General features: G+C 40.5%; 1 protein-coding gene across 1 annotated transcript; it reads left to right on the top strand.

Moving 5' to 3' along the window:
- Positions 1 to 5,212: 5,212 nt before the first annotated feature.
- LOC105703793 (rho GTPase-activating protein 23) lies at positions 5,213 to 22,404 on the top strand (the record flags this gene model as incomplete). Its single annotated transcript, XM_023432946.1, has 11 exons — positions 5,213 to 5,377; positions 7,104 to 7,343; positions 7,771 to 8,096; positions 9,360 to 9,984; positions 10,709 to 11,375; positions 12,634 to 12,720; positions 14,906 to 15,100; positions 17,898 to 18,197; positions 20,868 to 20,933; positions 21,043 to 21,160; positions 22,294 to 22,404. Coding segments are annotated over 11 exons (2,900 nt in total), but the record flags the coding sequence as incomplete, so codon positions are not given.
- Positions 22,405 to 23,245: the final 841 nt, after the last annotated feature.

The raw sequence follows: 23,245 nt of genomic DNA, 5'->3' as shown, positions 1-23,245 counted from the left end.
AGAACGGAATCATATTCATTTGTTATGAAATTTGTATAATCTCCGTTTATTTACACATTTCTCGAGTCGTGTCACTTCGTTATCCAAGATTAGATGTTCTGTTATTAACCCTTTGGCTACAAAGAGCGCCTAAAGACGCCCGACGTTCGGTCCAATATTGCTTGCACGGTCAGACGAATTTCGTCCATATGTCGAAATGGCTCCGTGTTCAGAGTTAATAGCATGGATTGCAATCGAACCAGTTCCTCCACTGCCCACTCTACAAAAATACGTACATACGTAAAAGCAAATAATAGGTACTTGATGGATTACTTCGAAAACTTCCTTGTTTTAAGAATTTCTCATAACGATCGGGATTTATCGATCTCTGTTAATTCCCAGTCTCCGTTGAAACGAGAGCGGAAACCGGCCGTGATTTGCCTGCTCCCAACCGGTGTCGGAACGAGTACGTGCCGTTATAGATCGGCTAAAATCACCCACTGCATTACGTTCTCCCGTAACGAGAGTTAACCTAGGCAATGAAGCGGACAATTAAGGCCGTTTGCAAGTGCACTCGACCCATCCGAACCTGACTCTCCTCAAATTTACCGAAGGTTCTTCCGACCTCGTCAACCTCGCCTTTTCAGTCATCCAAATCAACACTTCCCTCAAATTACACATCTGTCCCCACACAAAAAAAAAATTAAACCACCGCGAAGACCATTTCGTCCCAGGTCTCGACTGAAATCACAAATGATCCACACTTTGCTGCAATATTTCTCCTTTTTAGTTATGAATAAACTACGCTTTTCAGTCATCCAAATCACCACTTTCCTCAAATTACACATTTCTCTCCCACACAAAAAAAAAATTAAACCACCGCGAATAACCATCTCGTCCTAGGTCTCGACCGAAATTAGAAATGATCCACTTTGCTGCAATATTTCTCCTTTTTAGTTATGAACAAACTATGCTTTTCAGTTATCCAAATCAGCACTTCCCTCAAATTACACATTTCTCTCCCACACAAAAAAAAATTAAACCACCGCGAAGACCATTTTGTCCCAGGTCTCGACTAAAATCACAAATGATGCACACTTTGCTGCAATATTTCTTCTTTTTAGTTATGAATAAACTACGCTTTTCAGTCATCCAAATCAGCACTTCCCTCAAATTACACATCTGTCCCCACACAAAAAAAAATTAAGCTATCGCGAATAACCATTTTGTCCCAAGTCTCGACTGAAATCACAAATCCTTTTTAGTTATGAATAAAATATGCTGCACCGTTAATTATGATTGTAAAATAAGAGCTTGATTAAGTAATTAGTAACAGTGGAAAATTTGGTTAACTCGTCGAAATCGCTCGTCGAGTTTTAATTTATGGTACTTCAAGTGAAAGCGAGACTTATTTTATTTAAGTTAATCGGTATTCATTACATTCAGTGTAGGTGAAAAGTGAGATTTCGTCTATTTAAATATGCGTACATATATTTCAGACATTTCTCGCAGCAAATGGTCTGCAAATTGTTTGTAAATATATTTTCCTCATCGTATCATGATCATGAATTTCTATCTGGAAAGTCTGAAGATCATAATTTACTAGTTTTTTTTTTAACGGTATACTTTAAATAAATCGGTATTCATTTTATCTGGTATTTGACCTGAGATGAAGGCACATTTTCTAGATATAGTAGAAGTGATAACGCACGAAGGCTCGTTTGATAAGGATTCTTGTACGCGGTCTGATCGAGGAGGCATGGTGAATGGCGTGGTCAAGGCGTTGCCAGAAATGACCCTGAATGCATTTTATATGCATTGCACCTTATTTCAACTGATCTCATTACTGTTAACCTCCTACTAACGAGTAATGAAGCGGTTATCCTTAATTATCGATTGGTATTCGAAGTGAAACTGATAAATAAAATATATCACGCTTATTTCGAACACGTTTAAAAATCATTCCAATGGGTTTTAATAACTATTTATACATTATTAACGATGTATGATAAAATTATCGATAATTATCGACGTGATCGGTATGCTAGGGAAGCTGATAAATAAAATAGTTAACATTTATTTAAGCCGACACGACATTCACTTTAACTAGTTCTATTACTATTTATACCAAATTAGAAATTCATTAATTATTTTTTTAAATTGTCCCGTGAAATGGATAAAATATAATACTCGACGCTTATTTTAGTCAATACTTAATAACTATTTCATTTAATTTTATTATTATTCGCATATTACTAGAGACTTACGACGTGATTAGTTATGATACCATTAATGATTAATGACAAAGTTATCTATAATTATCGACGCAATCGGTATACGAGTAAATCTGGAAAATAAAATACCTGACGCCCATTTTGGGCAATAGTGAAGTTTTTATTACAACTAATCAAGTTGCTATCAATGTCTTACCTATTGCTGATTAAGTAGTTATCTCTAATCATCGATTGGTACACGAGTGAAGCTGAAAAATAAAACATTTAAGAAAGGCGTACTTAAACTAATTTCCTCGCTATTAACGTCTCACTAGTAGCTGATTAAGTAGTTATCTTTAATTACTGAGACAATTGGTAGGCAAACGAGATTGAAAAATAAAACAGTAAACCATTTGATGAATGTTTATTTTGGTTGGTGCTTCATCGAGCTGTCATCGTTTATTAAATGGGGAATGATTTAAGATCTTATGGAACGAAGTTCGGAAAAATAGTCATATAATTATATTTTACATTGCAGAAATGTGCATTCAACTCTTAGATAAAAATTTCTTATCATTCCAAATCCCCTTCAGGAAACTGAATACTTAACAACGATTGTAAAATAAAAGTTCTTCGTTTAATAATAAAAGTTAGGTTACACATCCAGGCTACATATTACAATTATAATTATTACGAGGGAATGAACGAATTAAACAAGCAATTTCTGTTATTATCAGCCCCCCTCTTCTTTTTCACGACCTCTCCTTCACATCATTACATTTAACAATTTAATTTTTTTCTCGCCTGTTAAATTTGTAAAGAACTTCGTCATTTGCAAGTTTCACAAGAAGAAGTCACAAGGGTTGGATTTACTCAACACACAAATAAACAAAAATAATTCCGGATAAATAAAACTCCGCACCGTGGGATGGAAGTCTGAAGGTTCATTTCTTATTTACTTATGACAATTTATTTCTACATTCGTTACAACATTTATAAAAAACTTTTTCCCTAACCAATCTCCCGACAAGATATCACAAGGGTGGAATTAACCCACCGGTTAAATAATAAATATATTCCGTCTTATAAATAAACCTCCACGCCGTGGAAGCCCGAAGGGAGCTTTTTCTTTTCTCATTTCCTCGTAACAATTTAATTATTTCCTTATTCGTTACAAGATTTATAAACAAAACTGGCCCTTACTAATCTCGCGACAAGATGTCACAAGGGTGGAATTTTACCCGACCGATAAATAAATGATAAATTTATTCCGGCGCGTAAATAAAACTTCGCGTCATGGGACAGTGTCTGAAGGGAACTTTTCCATTGTCTTTTTTTTTCTTTTTCTCTTTTTGACCCGAACAAGAAAGAACGGAACCGTTGTGGTTGCCGTTACGCGTTCCGAGTAGCTCGTCGTATAACGAGGATGTCTTCAGGGTCACGACGTCGAAAGAGCTCGTAACCTTTGCAGCTGCAACTGCACTTCTGAGGTCACTTCTTTCTCCATGTTGTGACCCCCCTCAGAGATGGTTTCGAAATTTCAAACTGTAAAATTTATCAAGTATAATTCGAGGGACTGGTTTAAATGTTCACAGACCCCAAAGAGATTTAAACAATTACCAGCGGGGGAAATGTTTCAAGAGGTTACACTTTATCGTTTCCATTTCTTAAGGTGATATCAAACTGTGATATATACATAAGAAAAGTGAAAATATTTATAAAACATTTTTCCAAATTAGGTGCACCAAATTACCTAAAACATTAACAAGTGATTACGGAGGCTCTGAGGAAGAACGCACTGCCCGTGAAATTTCATTTTTCGGCAATCAGGAATAGAACTTGATAAGACGTGAGTTCACGTCAGCGGTCGCGAATGTGTTAAAAATGGGGTGTAACGACAAACGCATTACCAATGTAAGACATGTGACGTAGGACTTTGGGTATACCCGTACTTAGAACCTTTTCATACGAAGTTACATTATTAAATTATATTTTCAATTTGGATTATAAATAAACTTATCCTTTATCCGTTATGCATTAGTTTTTTGCAATTTAAATAAAGCGTTAATAATTGACCTCACGTCTCTAGGCGTTAAAGGATACGTTCTCTCGGTTGTGAAATTTAACCCTTTGGACACGGAGCCATTTCGACGTATGGGCGAAATTCGTCTGACCGTGCAGGCAATATTAACCCAAACGTCGGGCACCTATAGGCGCTCTTAGTAGCTAAAGGGTTAAGGGCGTCGTCGTAGGGATTGCCCCGTACCGAGGCAGCGCTTCTAGGAGCCGATTCGCCATAGGAAAAAGGTTAATCGGGAAAGTACTGATCATTTGGTGCCTTTATTTCCAGATAGGACACTCCCCTCCGTTATGCATGAGTTTTTTGCAAATTATATAAATCGTTAACAATTGACCTCACGTCCCTAGACGTTAAAGAATACGTTCTCTCGGCCGAGGAATGTAACCCTTTGGACACGGAGCCATTTCGACATATGGGCGAAATTCGTCTGACCGTGCAGGCAATATTAACCCAAACGTCGAGCACCTATAGGCGCCATTAGTAGCTAAAGGGTTAAGGGCGTCGTCGTAGGGATTGCCCCGTACCGAGGCAGCGCTTCTAGGAGCCGATTCGCCATAGGAAAAACGTTAATCGGGGATGTACTGATCATTTGGTGCCTTTATTTCCAGATAGGACACTCCCCTCCGTTATGCATTAGTTTTTGCAATTTATATAAAGCGTTAACAATTTACCTCACGTCCCTAGACGCGAAAGAATACGTTCTCTCGGCCGTGAAATTTAACCCTTTGGACACGGAGCCATTTCGACATATGGGCGGAATTCGTCTGACCGTGCAGGCAATATTAACCCAAACGTCGGGCACCTATAGGCGCCATTAGTAGCTGAAGGGTTAAGGGCGTCTTCGTCGGGATTACCCCGTACCGAAGCAGCGCTTCTACGAGCCGATCCGCCGTAGGGAAAAAATTAATCGGAGAAGTACTAATCATTTGGTTGCTTTCTTTTCCAGATAGGACACTCCTCGCCACCCCCGCCGGCCCCGACCTCCGGGAACCAACAACGCGAGCCTCCCTCTCGAGGGCCTCGTACGCTGCTTCTCCGCCGCAGCGAAAATGGCTTCGGCTTCACCCTGCGTCACTTCATCGTCTATCCGCCCGAGTCCTGCTGCGTAAGTTCTATCGGATATATAACCGGCCATCCGATACGGCTAGGATTCCACGAGGATCGATCCTCGGAGACAATAACGGAATTACCGCCAACAGAAGTCGAGTCCTAAACCGCTCGAGCTGTCGTGGACGTGGGTTCCGGCAACTCGAGGGTCGCCTTTAAGAGAGGAACTGTACTCGCTTTAAATTTATGCTAGGTTACTGAGAGTAGGTACTTGCTCCTGAATTACCTTCTGGTTTAGGACGTACGAACCGAGAGGGTATTCACTCAGGAAATCCTGGATTTTAGTCCTCGGAGTCATATTCAAATCAGCTGGAAATCACAAGCAAGAATGATTTGAAATCGTCGGAAACGAGGGGCTATTCACTCAGGGTTGGCATAAATCCGTTTTTTATTTTTTTATTTATTTTATACAATTTTTTATACAAAAAGCCCAAGTTTGTGTAAACCTGGAGCCCAGTTTGAGGCACAAAGAAAATTAAGGGGCGTATTGGAATCTTTCTGTGATGTAGACATTTGTGCCATTTCTTTAACAAAAACTAGAGCTGTTAAAATAAAATAAACAAATTCCGAAAATTACCATTTTAACGCTTTTGAGGTTCTGGGAGGATCTGAATTTTCCTAGCTGTATCAAGACCAACCCTTATCGGTTTGATAAAATTCTGAGTTCAAGTACTATCCCCAGGGTACGCCCACAAATTAACTCACACTACTGCCGGAACCTTGAGCCGTAGAAAAAAAATCCTCAAAATAGTGAAAAGGAAGTTCTTAATGTCTTTAAGGTCTTTAATTTTTTTCAGTGCCAAGGACAACTATCGGTCCCCAAAAATTCTGAGAATAAGTACTCCCCGTGATATACTTGTGCAAATTAATGCAAGCCCCTGCGAGAAGCCTAAGTCGTGGAAAAAAATCTTGAAAATTGTCATTTTAACGTTTTTGAGGCTCTGGGAGACTCTGAATTTTCCTAACGTCAGAGAACCCATTGGAGTAACAAAGTCCAAATTCCCATGATTTAGAAATTTGTTTCTTTTTGAACAGCTCTGATTTTTGTAAAAAAAATGCCACAAACAAAACTCAACATGAAACAAACGTGTACATCACGGAAACATTTCAATAAGCCTGTTAATTTTGTTCGTGCCTCAAACTGGATTACAGGTTTATTTCAGTTGAATAAAATTTTATATATATTACGTACCATGTCCGGACATCTAGCCTTTGAGTGTATTTAAAATAGAGTTCATAGATATCTTTATATATCTACATACGTTCAATAAACATTTATATACGATTAATATATGAATATTCCACGTTCCGCGGTGCCTGGGTACACACACGAAAACGGCGCTTTAGTAAAGATGGATATTGGGGGTTAATAAAACAACGGAGAGAGTAAATCGAGGGCGATCCTATCTAACAGATGCTGTGGTTCCTTGTCCTTGTTTCGAACACGGAAAAAACATTGAATATATTTATTTCAATTGAATAAAATTATATATATTACGTACCATGTCCGGACATCTAGCCTTTGAGTGTATCTAAAATAGAGTTCATAGATATCTATATATATCTACATACGTTCAATAAACATTTATATACGATTAATATACGGATATTCCACGTTCCGCGGTGCCTGGGTATACACACGAAAACGACGCTTTAGTAAAGATGGATATTGGGGGTGAATAAAACGACGGAGAGAGTAAATCGAGGGCGATCCTATCTAACAGATGCTGCCAGGACACGAGAGGACGAAGATCGACGAGCCCATGGACACGATCTTCGTGAAGCAGGTGAGGGCGAACTCGCCAGCCGCGGAAGCAGGACTCAGGACGGGAGACAGAGTGGTTTCCGTCGACGGGGCTCCGACTCGGGGGGAACAATACGCCAGCGTGGTGCAGCGCATTCAGCAGGCAGGACCTTGGCTGAGATTGCTCGTGGTCTCCAAAGAGGACGACATCCTGCAAAGGGTGAGTCTCCACCCTGCACGATAATAACCCGACATACGACCCTTATATTGGGCTGATGAATAAATTCCCGCAAAACAAATTTGGATAAAAAGATCTTCCTCGCCCATTTTCAAGCGTTAACACATTCGCGACCGGCTAATTTTTGGCCGTTTCAAATACCGAGGTACCGACAAAAATAATGAAATTCTGAAACTGGTTGCCGCAAACTTGTATCGTGTATCGTTATGGACGTGATTCACGTCAGCGACAATCAGGAATAGAATTTAAAATGACGTGAATTCACGTCGGCGGTCGCGAATGTGTTAACATTTTCCGAAGCATGTAACATTGTTGTTCGTGACTGGGGATCATTTTTCTGCGTGCAAAGGCAGGATTTAGTCTAATCGTGTTTTTCTTTTCTTTCTTTTTTTGTTCCACCACTTTTTAGTACTTCGGCGAGACCGCGCACAATCCAGAAACGAATCCCCGTCCCCGGCTGCGTTCGCCCGAGAGGATCTCCCAGAAACAGCGGCGGTCCAGCAGCATGATCCCAGGACCATCTCCGAGGACCAGGCAATCCTGGGTCTGCTCCCCACCACCGGGCTCCGAAAATCAGGGAACCTTCAGGACCCGGGAAGACATCTACAAGGAGGCCGGGAAGATGCTGGCGAACGTGCAGAGGAGGCCCCTCGAGGCCAGGAACCAGGAAGCTGGGATCTACGAACAAAGGTCCAGGCAAAGGGACCTGCCGAACCCTACGCCTCAACCCTACAGGTAAAAAGGCGAGAGATACCCTTATAAAAAATTATTTAGTTGAATCGATACGCGTTTTTTTGGTTCCCTCCGCCTCAACCCTACAGATAAAAAGACGAGAGATACCCTTATAAAAAATTATTTGGTTGAACCGATACGCTTTTTTTTGGTTCCCTCCGCCTCAACCCCACCGGTAAAAAGACGAGATGATACCCTTGCGGAAAATGATTTGGTTGAATCGATACGATTTTTTTTGGTTCCCTCCGCCTCAACCCTACATGTAAAAAGACGAGATAATACCCTTGCGGAAAATTATTTAGTTGAATCGATACAATTTTTTCTGGTTCCCTACGCCTCAACCCTACAGGTAAAAAGACGAGATGATACCCTTGCGGAAAATTATTTGGTTGAATCTATACGCTTTTTTTGGGTCCCCTCCGCCTCAACCCTACAGGTAAAAAGACGAGATGATACCCTAGCAAAAAATAATTTGGTTGAATCGATTCGTTTTTTTGGTTCCCTCCGCCTCAACCCTACTGATAAAAAGACGTGAAGATACCTTCGCGGAAAATTACTTGGTGGAATCGATACGTTTTTTTTTTTTTTTGTTACCTACGCCTCAACTCTACAGGTAAAAAGGCAAGATAATACCCTAGCAAAAAATAATTTGGTTGAATCGATTCGTTTTTTTGGTTCCCTCCGCCTCAACCCTACTGATAAAAAGACGTGAAGATACCTTCGCGGAAAATTACTTGGTGGAATCGATACGCTTTTTTTTTTTTTTTGTTACCTACGCCTCAACTCTACAGGTAAAAAGGCAAGATAATACCCTAGCAAAAAATAATTTGGTTGAATCGATTCGTTTTTTTTGCTTCCCTCCGCTTCAACCCTACTGATAAAAAGACGAGATGATACCCTCGCGGAAAATTACTTGGTTGAATCGATACGCTTTTTTTTGGTTCCCAGCTCAACGAGTGCTCGTTTTAAAGGTAAAACGTTGACGTGCGTTTATATGGGAGCATCTTTCGACGAAGCACCTTCTTCCTAGTTAAAAGATCATTGAAATTATGTCGTATTACATTTTTATATGAAAATGACCACTTATCGAAAATTACTCCCACGTAAGCACAGGTCGATATTTTTTCTTCAACATGAGCACTCGTTGAGCTCGATCAGTTTAAAAATACGTCCGGAATCGTTGTCTCCGTGAGGCCGGGCAAAATCACTGGAGTGGTGAGCGCTCTTAAGTAAACAGCAATTACGTTAACTTTTAATACTTCACAGACCACCGTCCGACGGTCAGAGGTTCGACCTGTACGACAGGACGCGTCCAGAGTCCATCTACTCTCGGCCGAGTTCGGAGCAGATCTACGACCGGATCAAAGATCCGATCTACGAGCGCGTGAGGCCGGACGGGAACCTGGGGGAGAGTCTGGACCGCTATCCCGTGTCCAGGGCGGAGCCGCAGGTGCCAATTTACCAGCCAGGACGAAGGATCGTGGGCCGAAGGGCCAGCGAGGGCAGCGGCATGGCTGCCGAGGTGGAGGCCCCCTCCTTCGGGAGCGTGGACATCCTGAGGACCAGCAACCCGGGCTCCAGGACGAGCATGGACTCCAGAAGGGACTCCTCCCCGGCCAGCAAGGACAGCCTCTCCTCCTACGACTCCAACTCCACGTTGACGGGGAACGAGTGCTCGGATGACTCGGTTATCATGAACAGGCTGAGGAAGAGTTTCGAGCAGAAGGAGGAGTTCCTGAGGAGGCCGAGCCACCCCATCGGATGGCTCCTGCCGGAGGACTCGTTGCTGGGGTCGCAGAGCCAGGGCGTCATCCAGAGGGAGTTCTACGCCAGGCCCCAAAAGCTGCAGAGGCAGGTCTGGCCGCCTAGTGAACAGGCCCAGCAGGCGCAGGTATGGACAAACATACAAACAGACAAACAAACACATAGACCGATGGTGCCATCTATCACGTTTAGCGGCAACTAAGATTTGCTCTATGGGCATTTATAAAGTACGCGGGGCTCGCGGGAAACTTGCGAAATTTCATATGTTATTTAAATTGTTGAAAATAGCTATAAACAAATTATCCTAAAATTGAAATTTCATGGGTTTCAAGACCTTCCTTATAGCCTTCATATTCACATTGTCAAGTTTGAGACGATTCGGTACACCCAGTTCGGAGAAAAGTTTCATAAGCGATACCTCTTTGACGCCACGTTCACATCACCTTAAGAACAATCAATGATATCAAATAATTCTCTCTAACTTAAATTTCACTTCTAACACGCATGGCATCTACGTGCCAATTAATAAATAAGCAATAAATTTTTCCTACATTTTGCACCACTTATTTTTTTAATTTCACACAAAATGTCAGGTGGCGCTGCCAGCTTACTGTTAAAGCCGGCATAGCCACTGATTTTTTTAAAACGGCTGGAGCTATAAAATTCCAATTTGTGTAATAAATAAGCAATAAAAAAGCAATAAATTTTGGTGTATGATTTATGCGGTTATGCTGACGTGGCGCTGTTAGCTTTATGGACGTCAATTTTTCAATATCGAGTACTTATCGGCCCTTTCTTTCGTATGCAAGTAATAAGCAAAGATGTCAATACTTTGACGTTGTTATCTCTAGGCACAGGACAGGCTAAGACAGACCTCGCCCCAGAGGACCGACAGGACGAAGTCCTCGAAGCCGTCCAACCAGAGCGTGCAGAGGGTGATGGACTCGGAGGGTCCTTCTCCAAAGACCCAGACCCAGAACGATTCCTTCGCGGAGGACTCCCTCACCTCCAGGGAGAGGTTCTACTCGAGTCTCTATGAGGACGACCGACCTAAGGAGGATCCTAAGCTCGACGGCCAGGACAAGACCGAGAAGATGAAGCAGGCCGTCGCGAGGAACCTGGCGAACAACAAGGCAGCCTTCGTCACCACCTTGTCCAGGATACACGAGAACGTTGCCGCGGCTCTTCAGCAGAGCCAGGACCCCAGGAACGGGACCTCGTCCTTGCCCTCTTCTCCTGGACCCGACAAGAAGAGCGCCGACAAGTTCCCCGTTCCTCCTCAGGGTCTGCAGATCGTCTCTCGGCGCGCCAAGCAGTTCGAATCTGGGAAACTCCTCAGCGACGACGACGAGCCCACCAGCGACAGGACGAACCTCTACAAGAGCGAGTTGTCCAGGTTGTCCAGCAAGCGCAGCGTCCCCAACGTCGCCGTCAGGAAAAGGGAATTCGAGTCCAAGGCTGAATCGCAGGAGCCCAGGAGGATCCAAGCCAACAGGGAGAGCAAGTCTCTCGATTCGGGTGAGTCCTCGTTATTAATAATTGACCTCGGTGTCGTTCTTTCTACCCCCTAACTCGCAACGGGGGTGGATATCTACCTCACTTAATTCTCGTTGATAAAACGTTTCGTATCGGCAATGAAGGAAAACTTTAGTGGGCGAATCTCTTCGTTTTTCAATATGGTAGCGAATTGTCAACAGCAAATTCAATTCCATTCGAGATTAGTTAATAAGAACCCCATTTAAAGACCGATGAACGATAAAATTTGCCAGATGGGAAGGGAAGCTTCAAAACGTACCGAAGTAGGGTTGTAATTCATTCGTGAGTTCTAGGAGTGATTTTTCTCGTTGATAAAACGTTTCTTATCAGCAATGAAGCGAAACTATAGTGGCCGAATCTCTTCATTTTCAATATGATAGCGAATTGTCAACAGCAAATTCAATTCCATTCGAGATTAGTTAATAAGAACCCCATTTAAAGATCGATGAACGATAAAACTTGCCAGATTGGAAGGGAAGCTTCAAAACGTACCGAAGTAGGGTTGTAGTTCATTCGTGAGTTCTAGGAGTGATTTTTCTCGTTGATAAAACGTTTCTTATCAGCAATGAAGGGAAACTTTAGTGGGCGAATCTCTTCGTTTTTCAATATGGAAGCAAATAGTCAATAGCAAATGAAAACGAATTGATTCATAAAGAACCGATTGCCTCTGATTTTATATGATAAACAACAGTGCGATTCGATAACAAGGGACGTTCGGCCTTAAATTTGTGACGGTGTTTTATTGATTTTCACCTATTTGCAGTGATTTCTGCTTACGATTTCCAGCTGATCTCCACGTAATTTCGAACGATAAATAAAAAAGCGTTAAATAAACAAAACATTTCCTATATACTTCAGAATGTAAGCTAATATTAAACGGGAGAAACGCTATAGAAGGTTATCCTTGGATTTTCATATCCCGAGATTGAATTCGGTATTCATAATAGCTGAAAGATATGTGATAAGACGACATAAAATGAAGATACCGTGCATCGAATATTTTCTATATACTTTTTAGCAATACCTCAGGATGCAAACTAAAATTAAACGGGAGAAACGCTGTAGAGGGTTATTCTTGGATTTTCATATCTCGAGATTGAATTCGGTATTCATAAGATGTCGCAAAATGAAACCCTGATGTCGTGGCAACCACTCTAGGTGGTCTTTTTACTCCGATCTCACGACTATTCCTGGACGCTCCTCCGTTTATCCAGGATGTTACAAAATTCTTGTGATTTAGGTAGGGGATTGTCTGGGAACAGAATCATTCCCGTAGGCAGCAAGTACATCCACTGCGAACCCCCGGCTGGCTATAGGGAAGTCAAAGGTAGTGGTTTTCAGGAATGCTCCTATGTTCTTCCTCTCTGCCTCTAACAACGTCTTTCCTCTTTTGTGGGTGTGCTTCGCTGTGTATGTGTACTCCGCAAATTTTGACATGCACTAGCTTTACAAGCGCAAAAGTACGTCACGACTCGTACTCAAATTATGAATATATAAAGCTGTGTATGTGTACTCCGCAAATTTTGACACGCACTAGCTTTACAAGCGCAAAAGTACATCACGACTTGTACTCAAATTATGAATATATAAATCGGCGGCTTCACTTCGAATTTAAATGAAAATAAGGCGCATTAATTGTGGATAATTTTTATTACGATTTTTTGTTCATAAATATTTTCCGTGGAAAATGGAAAAGCGATTATGAATACGTATATGTGTACTCCGCAAATTTTGACATGCACTCGCTTTACAAGCGCAAAAGTACGTCACGACTTGTACTCAAATTATGAATATATAAATCGGCGGCTTCACTTCGAATTTAAATGAAAATTAAGCGAATTGTGAACAATTTTTATCATAATTTTTTTTTTGTTCTAAATGTTTCCCGTGGTTAATGAAAATGCGATTCTAAATCTGTGTACGTGTACTCCGCAAATTTTGACATGCACTCGCTTTACAAGCGCAAAAGTACGTCACGATTTATACTCAAATTATGGATATATAAATCGGCAACTTCGCTTTGAATTTAAATGAAAATTAAGCGAATTAATTTTGAACAATTTTTATCACGATTTTTTTTACTAAATGTTTTCCGTGGTTCATGAAAATGCAATTCTAATCCTGTATACGTGTACTCCGCAAATTTTGACATGTACTCGCTTTACAAGCGCAAAAGTACGTCACGACTTATACTTAAATTATGAATATATAAATCGGCGGCTTCACTTCGAATTTAAATGAAAATTAAGCGCATTAATAACGATTCTGAATCGCCTTAGTATTTTATATCCATTTTATATCCGATTTATATACATTCTATACGAAAGGTAGGAAAGATATAGAATAAAAACAGAGTACTGCAAAGACTGATTAAAAAATTTAAATATTAACAATGAATTACCTGGTTCTACGAATTTGTCAAATTGATTGTCAAAGTAGTTTTGTAAATCAAATTTAAAATTCGGGGATTTTATATAAATATTGTCCTTTGTATTACGATTTAAGTACGAAATAATGGAAACGATTGTTATTTTATTTAAAGGAGGATCATACAAATGTAGACATTTATTGTGATCGCAATTTATACTAAGTCAAATATAGCATTAACAGTAGTTAATTTAACGAAAAATGCTTCATTCGCACTTTGACTAATTCTACACTCTTACTGCGTGTACGTGGTGGTAATTATGTGCTAACGTGCGTCTATGTGCTCCATGTAGAACAGTATACTAACAAAAAATGTATTAACAAGACAGGAAATCGTCTGATCTCGAGACAGCATTGGAACAACTCTCGACATCTTTTAAAAACCTGATTAATAAAAATGTTGAACAGTCTTTCCTGAAATCCGCTAATATTCCATTTTCCTATTGTAATGTTCCATTTTCCATTTTCACCTCCTTCCTCCGCGATTCTTATTAAAAAAATCACAAAATAATTGTTACATTTCGAAGATTCGTCCCAAGAGACAAATTTCCATCAAATTTTTTTAAATTCAACCATGTGATCCAAATGGTTAAAAAGAATATGATAAATTCAGGAAAAGTTTATTGGGAATTTCATTAAGGCACGATACCCTCACTTTATAAATATAAAAGTTATCTCTTATACGATATATATACATAGTCTTTAATGTCATTGGCTACTTTAAAAGACTTCCGATAAAATAAAATCGTCACTCGTTCGTAATTTTATTTAGTATTCAATGTGCAATTTCAATTCAACCTCGTGTGCCGAAAATGTATGAAAGTTACATTATCAATTTTTATTAAAATTTACATTATATTAAATTTACATTATAAATTTTTATTATAATTTTCATTATATTAAATTTACATTATAAATTTTTAACATAAATCATTTCGAAATTCCGATCCTTCCAGTCTATCCCTTCCCGGTCCATCCGTTGCTTTGCATCGATAAGAAGATGACAGATCACCCGATCGACTCCATCGATCCGATCGGAGAGATTCTGGAGACGATGACCTCTGACCCTGAATTTCTGTCTATAGAAACCCCCGCCATGGAAACGGAACCGGTACGCCTAAGGGCTCGCAGTAACAGTGCAGAGTCTTGGGAAGCTGTCAATGGATCTTCTCGTCGAGCTGCCAGACATACTTGGCAGACGGAACCGGAGGATGCGGATGCCAAGAGGAACAAAGCGAAGAGACAGGACAGCTACTTGCAGGCTGTCAAAACCCAACTCGGTGAGTTGCAATGGAATTTTGGCATTCATCTTCCAAAATCACCCAAAAGGCAGGATCGATCTTAATTCGTCGATTTTATATTAAAAAATCGCATGAGACTTTTTTTTAAATTTTTTTGGGGGTCACTCGTCTTGTAGAATCGTGCAAAATGGCTGTATTGACCTTAACGGATCAAAATTAAACTCGGTGAGTTGAAAATGGAATTTTGGCATCCATCTTCCAAAATCACCCAAAAAGCAGGATCGATCTTAATTCGTCAATTTTATATTAAAAAATCGCATGAGAATTTTTTTAAATTTTTTGGGGAGTCACTCGTCTAGCAGAATCATACAAAATGGCTATATTGACCTTAACGGGTCAATCCTTTAGAAAATATCGAGTCATAAGCATTTTTTTTTTTAGTTTTATGAAGTTGATATGTCATTCAACTTGTAAAATCGTACAAAATAATTCGATGGATCTTTACATGATATCAAATCCTGAGTATCTTTTTTCTAATTTCCTGGAGTCGATGATCGATTCATCTTGTAAAATCGCGCGAAGTTAAATCGACATTAGCCCGTCAATTGTTCGGGAAAAATTTAGTCGATGGCGTTAAAAGTTACTAATTGATTTATCTTGAAAAGGTGACAAAATTTGGTCGAAAGGCACAATTCGTTAATCTTTGGGATTGACGGCTGGTTCATGTTGAAAAATTGGCAAAATAATTCTTTAGAGAAAGTCTAATCGCAAGCAGTTTAATATTATCTGTCTTTACATTTTGTACATGATACATATAAGTAACGTGTAAATTAATATCTATGGATTTGCACACTTCCGGTACATCTCTCATTTGCACGCTCCGCGGCATCGTGCCTGTTTCTTTTTTTACTTGTCTGGACACACGCATCCGATTTTTTTATTCTCTCCTCTCGCACGAGTAGCGCATCCAGCGTAGAGCCTTTTTGCATTTTACAGTGCATGACAGAAAAATAAAAAAAGAAGATAAAAAAAATAAACAGGCCGGAGTACCAGAGATGAACACGAGAGCGCTGAAGGGCCTTCGTGTGATAACGAATCCCTCGTTAAAAGTCTGAAAAATGCGGGAATTTTCATCGAGTCGCTTTCCCTGGTTTTTCTACTGCAAGATGTGCTTGCATTGCCTAATAGTGCACTTAGACGATGCACTTTACCCAGTTTTGACGTTTAGGGAAAGTATAAGAAGGATGTTAAGTGCGGCGAACACCTTCCCGTGTTTATCGGTAATTTAGTATTTAATAAAATCGCGTTTGAATACGGAAAATGCGAAGAATTTGTTCTTCAACTCAGGGTAAATCGTCACTTTCACCGATTTCGCTGCAGAACGTATTTGCAAAATGTAAATGATGTTTTTAGACGACATTTTACCTACTCTTGACTTTCCCACGCGGATAAAAATCCATGGAAATTTGCATACATCTTTACATACTTCGTAACTTGAGTTTCACGTTGAAAAACCTAAAATGGAAGAATTGCAAATTAGAAAGCGTGTAAACGTACTTAACATTGTATGTTTACCGTATTGGGGAATTTTTACCTTAATTTAATGTAATATTATCTTGTGATTTTCTATGATTTAACTCGGATGCGGAATGTGATATTACAGAGACATGTAATTTTACTGTAATTTAAAGCGGCATCGGAATAACCTATGATTGAGTATGAAAATTTACATGGGCATTTTTATCAGCGCACATTTATGGATCGCGTTTAATGAGACGTACTTATCCTATTTGAATTTCGAAAATGCGAAGAATTTTGTCCCTTATGTACAGTGAATCGTCGCTTTCATTGATTTTTCTAAAACAAAACGCGTACATGTAAAATAATATTATGCTCATTTGGCGCGTTTTGGTCTGGACTGAGTTAAAAAAAAAAAAAGGAACCAAAATGTTGAATGTGTCAGAACAATTCTTAGATGATCAGGAGTGATGTGTCAAAGTTTCGGACAGTTTGGTTTAATACCCTTAACACTAGGTTTACGGGCGTTTTTTATATACCTGTTTCCACGAGCACCCGTCAAATTGACGGGTAAACGAAAACACGCATTTTCTTTAAAAAATCGATTCATTCAAATTAAGTCTGTATTAAACAACACTAGGCTTTACGTTTAAATAAATGATTAATAAGTAAAAAGTCCTTTTTTAAAAATTATCACGGAAATGATTGGAATGCTCGTCTTCTCATCCTCGGAGTCAGAACTAGAAAGAACGCGCATCCTTTTCTTGCTACGACACCCTTTCAAGAAGTTTTCCTCTTCACTATCCGAAGATCCTTCTATTTCTCCACTTTCAATGCAAACTTTCACTCTCATCTTCGCCTTACACTCCCTGCAACGAGGCAAATATATATGGATTGTTTATGAAATTAGCTAGTCCGTCAATTTGACGAGTTTCGTAGAGATAGGTATACTACATACAGATTTTAATAATTAGAAGGCTTAGGAAAAAATAATTGCGTGTACAAATTCTTTGGATGAAATGATTAATTTACGATACAAAAATAGTTAAAATTAATGCTATGGTTTTTTCGGTATTTCTTTTCGAAGTTTGAATTCCGTCAAATTGACGGGTCCCGTAAACCTAGTGTTAAAGAAGAGTGTTGTATTTAAATCGACTGATTTGAAGGGGGTTTCACTTCACCTTAATTGGAAATCCCGAGGTCCCAGATTTACGTCCTGAGGACAGCAACTATTTCCGATGCATCGGAATACATTTCCAGCATCTGAGTTAACGAAAATAGTTGACGATATTTCTTTTTTTTTGCGCGCGCGGAGCAGAACGAGAGCCGCAGAACCTGCGCGGGCAAGATGCGTTTTCGGAAAGGGACGAGGCGAAAAGCGACGAGCCCAACGCACCCCTCTTCCCCTCGACGATCTCGGACGCCCTGCCCGCTCCCGAAACCCCGAAGACGAGCCCAAGGGTGACCGTCAGTCCTCCCCAGCCGGTCAGGCCGAATCGTCTGTCCATCCCGAACCCCCTGAGACCCTCGGGCTCCGACGCGACCGCAGGACAGAACCACCACCTGGCACCTGCTCAGCCCAACCTGGACGTCCCCGAGGACCCCGCCAAGGCACTAGGTCAGCCCCCCGATTCGCCCCCTTAAAAAAGGAATTTTTAACCGTGAAAACTAACCAGAAGCTAAACTAGAAGGCTTGAATGGGATCGTTGATTTAGTGAACCGTGAAAACTAACCAGAAGCTAAACTAGACGGCTTGAATGGGATCCTTGATTTAATGGCTTGATGGGTTATGCAAGGGCTCGATGACTTCCATCTTTTAGGGATTCTACTGAAAATGCATTTATTCGCTGACGGACTAATCCCATTAACAAAAGACTGTGCAAGTATTGGATCAACCTCGAAATTCGCTTCCTTCAAACAGGAATTTTTAACATCGGTCTAAACTAACCAGAAGCTTAACTAAACCACTTGAATGGGATCGATGGATTATACAAGGGCTCAATGGGTTATACAATGGCTCGATGGGTTATACAAAGGCTCGATGGTTGATCGGTGAACCCTGTGGCTTCCAACTTTGAATAATTCTACTGAAAATGCATTTATTCGCCGACGGACTAGTCCCATTAACAAAAGACTCTGTGCAAGTATTGGATCAACTTCGAAATTCGCCTCCTTCAATCAGGAACTTTTAACAACGATTAAAACTAACCAGAACCTTAATTAAACCACTTGATTGGGATCGATGGGTTATGCAAGGGCTCGATGACTTCCATCTTTTAGGGATTCTACTGAAAACGCATTTATTCGCTTACGGACTAATCTCATTAACTAAAGACTCTGTGCAAGTATTGGATCAACTTCGAAATTCGCCTCCTTAGATCAGGAACTTTTAACAACGATTAAAACTAACCAGAACCTTAATTAAACCACTTGATTGGGATCGATGGGTTATGCAAGGGCTCGATGGTTCATCGGTGAACCCAGTGGCTTCCACCTTTGAATTATTCTACTGAATATGCATTTATTCGCCGACGGACTAATCCCATTAACAAAAGACTCTGTGCAAGTATTGGATCAACCTCGAAATTCGCCTCCTTCGAACAGGAATTTGTAACATCAGTCAAAACTAACCAGAAGCTTAACTAAACCATTTGAATGGGATCGATGGGTTATACAAGTGCTAGATGACTTCCATCCTTTAAGAGTCCAGTTTAGCTTCTGATTAAAACTAATCAGAAGCTAAACTGGACGATTTAAATGGGATCGTTGATTTAATTGCTTGGTGGATTATGCAAGGGCTGAATGGTACCAGCTTTAAGTAATTCTACCGTAAATGCGTTTACTAACGGATGTACTGATTGTATTAACGGAAAAATTTCTACGTGTTAATACCTGTAACAATTAGGTCAGCCTCGTATTTCGAGCTCTTTAAAAAGGAATTTTTAACAAATGTCGAAATTAACTCGAGACTAAACTAATCGACGCGAATGGGCTCATCGAGTAAGTGGTTTAATGGTCGATTAAGAAACCTGCGGCTCTTCAATGTCTGTCCGAAGAAGTCTACCGTAATGTAACTTTACTTACTAACGTACTAATTTCATTAACCAAGGATCTTGTGAATGTGTTGTTATTTTCTCGATTCAACCTTCTGAAAAGGGAATGGTTAGCAAAAGCCAAAACTAATTCGGGGCTTAACTAAACCGCTCGAATGGGATCGTTGATTCAATGGTTTAATGGGCAATTCAAGGGCACAATGGGTGATTGGTACACCTGTGGCTTCCCCTCTGAATAATTCTACTGAGAATGCATTTACTCGTCAACGGACTAATCCCATTAACAAAATACCCTGAGCAGGTCCTAGGTCAGTCTCGAAATTCTCCCCATTCCAAACAAAAATTGTAACAAACATTAAAACTAACTCGAAGCTTATCGACGAATTTTCCGAGTATGGTTATTAATTAAACAATTAAACAACTGAAAATCGAAAATTTAACTGCATGCAACTTCTTCCGAAAGCACGTCTACCCACTATGAATTACGTATCCACTGTTTTAAGGGTGTCGTAATATTTTCTGTAGTTTTTCCTTGCTGATGTACTTTATCATCTTCGTGTCCCCAACATTTTTTAAGAATATCCTCCCAGGTGTTCCAAGGTGTATTTCGCTTCCACCTTCAGTTGATTTTCTGCAGGTTTTCTTTTCCCAAATAAATTGCAATTATCAAATTCTCCACACTCAACTAGAAGAACCACCCGGGTGTCGGAAGGTGTTCTATGCTCCCCATTCTTCCAATTTCTAATCGAATTTTCCACAGCTTTTCCCTTCTCCGATAATTTACCCTCTTCAACTCCCCAGTTTTTCTGAAGAAGATCCACCCAGGTGTCGGAAAGTGTTCCTCAATCCCCATTTTTCCAATTTCTAATTGAATTTTCCGCAGCTTTTTCTCGCTCCCTATTCCTCCAAATCCTTGGTGAATTTCCCGTAGCTTTTGCCTTCTATAATTTAGCCTCTTCAGGTCCCCAGTTTTCCCGAAGAAGATCCACCCAGGTGTTGGAAAATGATAAATTCCCTTTTCCCTCCTCCGATAACTTACCCTCTTCAGCTCCCTAGTCTTCTCTAGGAATATCTCCCCAGGTGTTGGAAAATGCGCTTCGCTTTCTACTTCTTCCTTTCCATCGTGCTCTCGGAACCTCGTCTAAAAGATCGCATCTTCTTTCTCCTGAGCCCATTTTGACAATTCCTGCATACACGCCTGTGTGTTTAACGGCCTGCTCGTCCGCTTCTTGCAGCCCCTGCATCGTCAGACCTATCCACCAACGGAGTTGTCCTCAGACGGCAGAAGAACTCGCAGATCAGTAAGTACATCCCGTAAACGTGGACCCTAGCTTCTGGCATCTCGCAGCACGTGTCCGTAAATCCGGGAAGTGAGAGATCATTTTTTTAGGCCCCTTCCTTCTGTTACAGGTGACGAAGACAGAGCCACCAGGAGGGTCTCCTACTTGAAAGCCACCTGGGGGGAGCGAATGCACGTCGACAGCGACCTGGAGCTGAGCGACTCCGAGCCGGTCCACGCTGTCAGAAGGTGAGACGAGATGAGGGAAATTCCCTGGAGACGATCTCTTCAGGGCTCGGGTTCCCATTTCGGTACTCTTGGGTATCAGCGATATATCGGTGGTTAACCCTTTGACTGCGAGATTTGGTTCCAAAGCGATCGGAGGGGGTCCTGGAAGGAGTTCAGTCGAGAACGGTCCGGATGCTGGAAAGAGGATCTCGTTAGGGTCTGCATAATTGGGAACTTCTGCCCTATTGAAAATCGAGTCGATATCTGGAGGTATCTTTAGAACACGAATCTGTTCGTTGGTACAATGATAAGATACCTATATATTTCTTTGTCAAAATGATGTCGAAGACGAAGTGGAGTGAAACGAGAACGAGGCAAAAGCTGAGCTTTAACCCTTTTAGTGCCGACCGAAGTCATCAGCACTTGAAAAACGACGATATATCGTTGTTCGGCACTAAAAGGGGTAAATATGCTAATTTCTAAAGGCAATAATACAATTGCACCGACCACGAGGATGTGATAAGGAATTCCAAATTTCATCCGTGTGGGTATCAAAATTCTAAATTCCATACACATGGACGGAAGAATTGGAATTCTCGTATGCATACCTTCTGAATTTCGTAGAGTTATAAAGTAACGTTTCTGGTGCAACTATACATTGTTAAGAAAATGTTTGTAAATTTACGAGATGATCGTAAGTCCGGAGGTTTTGAATTTTTCCGGCCGGTTCACCGTCTTCGCGTGCGTTAGAAAAATGGCCTCTTTTCAAGAGGTCTTGCCTCGATTCCTTCTTCCTTTTCCTGGATCCTCTCTTCTACCTCTTTCGTAGAGTTATAAAGTAACGTTTCTGGTGCAACTATACATTGTTAAGAAAATGTTTGTAAATTTACGAGATGATCGTAAGATCGGTAGTTTTGAAATTCTTCCGCCCGTTTCACCGTCTTCGCGTGCGTTAGAAAAATGGCCTCTTTTCAAGAGGTCTTGCCTCGGTTCTTTCTTCCTTTTCCTGGATCCTGGATCCTCTCTTCTACCGGGAACGCGTTACTGGAACCAATGGTTAAGCGTCAAAGTGTTAACCTTGTCGAGGGGCGATTCCAAAGGAGGTCGGAGCGCAAAAGGAAAAAGGACTCGCCTGATCGTCCTGGTCGTTGCAGCGCTCATAGGCGATGGCGACCACCGCTATTTCCGAGCGACATTACTCCGCTTCGACGGATCTTCGAGGACATGGCGCAGGCCGCTTCTTTACACCGTCACTCCCATCATCGGTGAGAGGCTCGGCTCAGGCTTGCGATGCTGAGGAATGCTTCGTCTCGGGGAACCCGAGAGCTCGAATTTTCGGCGCCGTCCCTGATTAACCTCGCGCCACTCTGAGAATTACGGACATAGGATTTAGTATCATTTTTCTATGGTATATTGAAAAGAAGTGATATTTTCTTCCACGTAGAAATAATATTCTGTTCCGTGAAGAATACTTAGGGATGAGTTTCTTTTAGTTTCATGAAGATTGATAAGGAGGAGATTTTAGAGAGCTATTAGCTTTCAATGTTGCTGATGATGAATTATGTGTTGTTATTGATGTTCCGTTCTGCAGGAGCGATCACACGAACGGACATATAATTTTGTACAATTTTTATAAAATCTATTAAAAAGAAGTACTATTTGTTCCATGAAAAATATTTAGAGATGAGTTTCTTTTAGTTTCATGAAGATTGTTAAGAAGGAAATTTTAGAGAGCTATTATCTTTCTATTTTGCTGATGAATTATGTGTTGTTATTAGTGTTTGTTCTGCAGTAAAAATCACGAGAACATTAAATTTTGTTATAATTTATTTTAATAGGTGGTTCTTGAAAAGTAATATTTTGGGATGAGTTTTTGTTTTGGTTTGATAAGAATCGTTAAGAAGGAAATTTCAGAGAAAAATTACCTATCAGTTTAGCTGGTGATGGATTATATATCTATATCGATGTTATGTTCTGTAGTAAAACTTACATGGATGGACTGATAATTTGTTATAGTCTATTATAATAATTTGTTTCTTATTGAAACGTTCCTTTGCCTGAGTTCCTTTCACTTTAATAAGGATTATTCATTGAACATTAATATTT

The sequence above is a fragment of the Orussus abietinus genome, unplaced genomic scaffold, assembly GCF_000612105.2.
Source record: "Orussus abietinus isolate OABI.00-Male unplaced genomic scaffold, Oabi_2.0 scaffold511, whole genome shotgun sequence".
Lineage (NCBI taxonomy): Eukaryota > Metazoa > Arthropoda > Insecta > Hymenoptera > Orussidae > Orussus > Orussus abietinus.
Note: the sequence above shows the minus strand (reverse complement) of the source record. Positions and strands in the feature narration are given on the sequence as shown.